We start from the raw sequence: 6,000 nt of genomic DNA, 5'->3' as shown, positions 1-6,000 counted from the left end.
ATATATATATATATATATATATATATATATATATATATATATATTTTATTAATAAAATGTATATGTTGTGTTTTGTTAATAAAAGAAATAAATCTAAGCCCCTGATAAATAAATGTAATTATTATTAGACTTTTCACTATATATATATTCCTATAGGCAAAATTATTTATGTATACATATATATATATATATATATATATATATATATATATATATATATATATATATATATATATATATATATATATATATATATATATATATATATATATATATATATATATATATATATATATATATATATGCAGTACATATTATAGTGTAAATGATGATGTGTGTTTATAGGTATAAGTTTTTGCAAGAAAAGATGTACAGAGTCAAAATCACTTAAAAATTTCAAACACGATTGTAAACAGTAGGGTCACAACTCCAGAAAACATCAAGTTTAGGACAGTCCCACCACAAACTATCAGCTCCTGATTAACAATTGAGCAAGACCAACTGGGAAGCCTCTTACAAGGATATTTTCACTAATAACTGCATTTTGTTCAGATATATCCTTAAAAACTCCATATTCAAATCTCTAAAATTTGCATAGTACTGAGCATGACTTTAACCAAAGGAAATGAAATATCCATATTAGTACACGTCTTGCACATGCTTAAAGTGGGCTTCAGTGTTCAAAATATATTTAACAACAATTATCAGCCTAATATGAAAATCAACCTCAAGTGGAAAATTTAGTGCTTATACTATGAATACTGCAAAACTGAGTACAAATTTGCTCAAACAACGTATAAAATCAACTAAAATGTGATGAGCTCCTCATGGATAAATCATTATTGTAAGTTATTAGAGAGAACACCTACAAAATGAAAAACCCATATTCTAATCATAAATACCAAAAGTTGTGATTCAACTAACCATTGTAAAACCACACCAACTTAAAAAAGCACTCAAAAATTGTAAACTAAATACATAAAAAAGCAAGTGCATAAAAATAAAAAAGAAAAACATGCCACATTTGATGCAGCTAACTGTGCTCCCAGCCACCATGCTTCATGAAACCTGTACCAATAATGTGATGAAAGAAGAAAGGGGGATTAAACTGCAATGAGAGTCCCTGCGACACTTCAGCAATCAGCCATTATTATTCCATTGTTAAAGGGCTTACTTTTCAACTAATTAACCTTCTATGACTACCCTTAATACTTCTCCACCAAATAAAGTTATTTACTGACTGTAACTGCATGATGGCTGATAACTAAAAGTAGGATTAATGCACCAATGCACGCCTCTACTTTCACTATTACAAAGGTTAGATTTCCTGAGCAATAAAGCTAAACAAGGACATTTGGTGTTACCAGAATCAGGAACTGTCAGCATTTTGAGTTAATCAAATCATACCTTCCTACCGTTGTGTGGACCACCCTGCAACAGATATATTTTGAACATGGACCAATTTAAAATCTGTATTTGATACACAAAGCACTATACCAGTATACGCAGGAAATTCTCATATGCTGTAATACACTACATTAACAAAATATAACCTATCCATTCCAGTTTAACAAAATATTACAGATCAGAATAGCTAACAAAAATAAATCTGGAAACTTTCATAAAGCAACTGGAAAAGGCATACTACAAAAGTATATATGGCAATCTACCCTTTACATAAACTCTTAATGTCCCTTACATCATCAAAAAATGGAAATTTATGCTTGCTGACACAGCTTTATAAAAATATCAGAATGATATGCAGACAAAGTTATCTACACATTATCATTAATGCACTACATAATATATGCAGTGAATTAATGGAAGATCTTATACTGAGAACAAATAAATAAAAAAAAAGTGCTGTAAAATATTTCAAAAGAGAAGCATACATATGCTAAATTTAAAACTAAAGAATACTTTGAGAAAAGATAAATGTTCCAACTCAGCAAAAACAATCAATAGGCCTTAAGAAAAACAAACCATTCAAATACAAAAACAAATAAATTATAAGAAATGGAGGAAAAATTACTTGACTACAGCAAACTTTTCCTCTTCTTTCTTCTCAAATTGAGAAAATACTAGTTCACTATTATTCAAATTTATATTAATCAAACTACTCAAAAAATACTAAAGAAGCACTCATTAACACTACTTGTTCTACAAGGAAATAGTGTCAAGCTATTCCCAACGCAAAAATATCACCCGTCAAATGTGGCAACTTCACAAGAACACTGGCATGTTCTTTCCTGTTAATATTATAGTGTGCACTTTCTGTTTGAATTCCCATCTAGTCCAACCTCCCCAATAAATATGATTCTCCCTGGTTACCTGGGCCTTCTCACTTATCCTCCTGCAGTTTCCTCATCTATTAACTCACAATCATCAAAGCAAATCCAGACCATTAATGTTAATGTGTGTCACAAATTACCAATATTCAAATGTTATTTCTAGTGCCCATTTATCCAATCACATCCAATGTGTATACAAGTACATCCAATTTGTCAAAAGCTTCACTTTTACTGGTAATCCAGGTGTTTCTATTGATTCTATCCAGTAGCAGCTATTTTTTTTTTCTTAATACCCCTTAACTGAGTATATCACAAAGGTACAAAAGTAACAGCAATGTCCCAAATCCTCCAGGAACAAACCTCTACTATTCATCATTAGAATATTTATATCAGCTTTTCCCTTTGCTTCTGTCCAGTGCTCTTTCGGCACGAATTATAAGGTCTAGGTCTCTTGCTCTTTCTGCATGAATTATAAGGTCTAGGTCTTCACCTGTACCCTTTGGCCACGATTTCCTTTATGCTGCCTACATGTTTTTGTCTTGCTACTCCCTATCCACTACTTTTCTAACCAACTATCATTGTTCCTTCTCATCACAAGTCAAAACCATCTCAATCTTTTAGATCTCTGCCTTCTTTCCAAACTTTTTATACCTCACTCACAACACATCTTATTATGATACAGCAATGATCCTTAACATTCTATGGTTACAGCTTTTTAAAATTGCCATATTCCTAGTTAATGCCAATTCACCATTAGCCCTCCTCATACTTGCATACACTGATTATCTCAGTCCATTACACATTTATAAGGTAATGCTGTGTTATACTTGTACTTGATACATAATTGCATTCATCCTTACACCACATGTCAGTTTCTACATGGTCACTTTACATACTGCACTTATACATCTTTTCTCTAAAAAATCTTGGTTTTTCTTATGCCGCTTTGTTCCATTAATCCCACTACAGTAATCATATATTGCCTCATTTCTGTAGACATGGAAATCCTACTCACATCATGCATGTCTTAGTCATGATTGAGGAGTCTAATGCACATGCTCAGTTCTGTGTATGGTGCCATATATGCTTGCTTCTAACAATGCAGATCTTTTCTGCATGGCCTTCATTCTCTACCTGGGTAAGTGCTGGGCACCAGATAATGATGCCTTCCCCTCAGGTTCTTTGCAAGTATAAAACTGATACTTTCCTATTTTTGTGAAATTCATGCTTTTTTAACTGCATTCGTAAATTCATTCAGTATTGTTTTAGATTTTGGTCAGGCAAGTTTTGCTTAGAGATTTGTGATGTACAAGTTCACTTTTGTAACTTTCTTTTATGAGGTACTTTGGTATTTATATTTTTCTTGTTCAGTCTGTTATGGCAAATTCTTGTAATTATGTGAATATTCATCAATTATGAAAATTTTTGCATTATATTGGCAGTCCGTACTTCACTGTGTGATGAGAATTACTCTCTCACGGTCCCCCAGGGCTCCATAAGACAAACCAACCAATTACAATGCTCTTATAGTTGGTCTCAACCAGAATAGTGCTTGTTGGCACAGTGATAGAATATAAAGGACTCAAGACAGGAGGGCTCTATCCCGTCCTAAAATGATTACCTCAGCTCTCTCTTGTCTTGCTAGCACAGATGTGACAAGAACATATGTCGGCCATCTTTATTACACTCCAGGCGAGTGCAAGATATATGTTCACCCACGTCCAATGTCTTTTTGTCAGGGAAAGAGGGTGGGTTTGACGGCTCATAGCAGCTATCAAAAATGGGTTTTCCTACATCAAAACCTGTTTTTTGATAGTGTAGCCAAGGTTCGTCCTCAAAGGAGCTTACAAAAACTGAGATGTGACGAAGTGGCTTAGCTCCTAATAAATAAATCCCAACCACCCAGATTAATTTTTGGTCCAAGGTATAGCCACAAGTTATTAACCATTTTCTTCATTCCAGATATCCATTGGATTGGCAATAAGAATAGGAAACAACACATGAACCAATATACAGTGGTGTGTATTATTCTTTGTGATTCAAAGGCAACTTACCTAATTTTGCTGGGTCTGGCTGTGGAATTATTAAGCCTTCCCCAGCAATATCTCAGCATGACCACCAATCTCATGGCAACAATAATGTTTCAGGAGTTTTTTATTCAAGGTAAAGTCACACGTTATCAACAGTTTTCTTTATTCCAGATACCCATTTGGGCCTGGCAATAAAGAACAGGAGACACAAGAACCTATATATGTATTATCCTTTGCGATTCTACTGTGACTTACCTAATTATGTCGGGTCTGGTTGCAGGAGTATTGTGCCTTCACTAGTTCAGGAATACTGCCTCTAATAATCACTTCAAAGAAAACATTTCCAAAGAAAGTTAACAATGTCCTCACCTTTTGGTTGTCATGTGACTAAGGAAAGGAGTGAGGTCTGCTTTTTTAATCAGGGCCACTAAAATAATTCTCAGCCCATGTAGAGAGAGTGGTTTGTCTGTACTAAGGTGTAGGAAAAAAAGGACCATCTGGGATGTTTCCTGTGACATCTAGGTAAACCTTGAGTGCTTGAGCCAGGCATAATATTTCATAATGAACACCAAGTTCCTTTATCAGAAAAGGGGATTTTCCCTTTAAAGATTCCCATTCTTGGCCAGGAATGATAGGCCAAGAGACTGTAAATGACAACTAGGTGTATGAGTGGTGAAATGTTGCCCTTGTCTAAGAAAGCCCAATACGCCAATCCAAGCTCCTGATGCCTAAGCAGTTAAGAAGACTGCCACTTGCAACATATGGAGATGTAGTTGTATTGGGCCTATGAATTGAGGGGATGATTGAAGTCTAAGAACCTTGTTCATGGACCAGATAATGGGAAACCGTGCAGGAGCTGACCTTGCAGTGTAAAAGACTGGAGAACAGAATTAATTCCTATATTAGAATCAATTCCAAACCCAAAAGGCAAGGGTTCTGCTAATGCTGTCTTGTATGCCATGATTGTTGAAACAGCAAGGTGCCTGACCTCAAAAGATGATAAAATTTAAAACTCTTTAAACAGATTTCAACTGGGCTCTCAATTTGGAGATAATCTAAACCACATTTTCCAGGCAGACTGGTATGTTGGATAGATGAAGTCCATAGTTTTTGCACTAGGTACCTAGCAATGTTAGGCAAATAATCTGCATGGTAGACTAGATTTAAAATTCCATGTGAAGGTTACCACTCAGAAAGGAGGATGCGTAAACAACTTCCCCTCCTTCTGTCTGGGATAAAACAACGCACAGCAATGGAATCTATTCTTTCCCTGTTGAAGAAATAAGTAACCAATGAATGTTTGGATAATTCAGGGCTACTAGGCAAGTGGTTCCACTGAAAGCTAGTAGATTGTTCAGTTTTTTAAATCTGGGGCAAAAAAAGTACATCCTCCTCCATTTGTTCCAGTCTTGTAGGAATGCATCACTTGCTATTGCCTGAATGTCCAAGTTCAGACACACATTAACTGGAATTTGATGGTTCTCATGTAGCAAAACAGTCCACTTCTGGACTGTTGAAGCACATTAGCAATTACTGACTTGAGAGGAGCTCAGCATGAGCCTAACCCCTTAACATTACAGTCACATTGTCTAGGACTAACAAAATGTGGGTCCCTTTTGGAAGTTTCAATTTTCTGAGATGGAAAGACAGCCAACAGCCTCAGGAAGCTGAAACAACAC

General features: G+C 35.0%; 1 protein-coding gene across 18 annotated transcripts in view; it reads right to left on the bottom strand.

Moving 5' to 3' along the window:
- shi (dynamin-1 shibire) overlaps nt 1-6,000 on the bottom strand; it is a 367,093-nt gene that overhangs the window by 85,480 nt on the left and 275,613 nt on the right. For 8 of the 18 annotated variants that reach the window (XM_067110067.1, XM_067110073.1, XM_067110063.1 and 5 more), the window contains one exon: nt 1,408-1,431. The exons of the other annotated variants lie outside the window; for them this stretch is intronic. In XM_067110067.1, the coding sequence (XP_066966168.1) occupies nt 1,408-1,431 (24 nt within the window). The remainder of the gene's footprint in view (nt 1-1,407; nt 1,432-6,000) is intronic. 18 annotated transcript variants of the gene reach the window in all.

The sequence above is a fragment of the Macrobrachium rosenbergii genome, chromosome 10, assembly GCF_040412425.1.
Source record: "Macrobrachium rosenbergii isolate ZJJX-2024 chromosome 10, ASM4041242v1, whole genome shotgun sequence".
NCBI classification, from domain to species: Eukaryota; Metazoa; Arthropoda; class Malacostraca; order Decapoda; family Palaemonidae; genus Macrobrachium; species Macrobrachium rosenbergii.
This window is presented reverse-complemented; position numbering and strand designations above follow the sequence as displayed.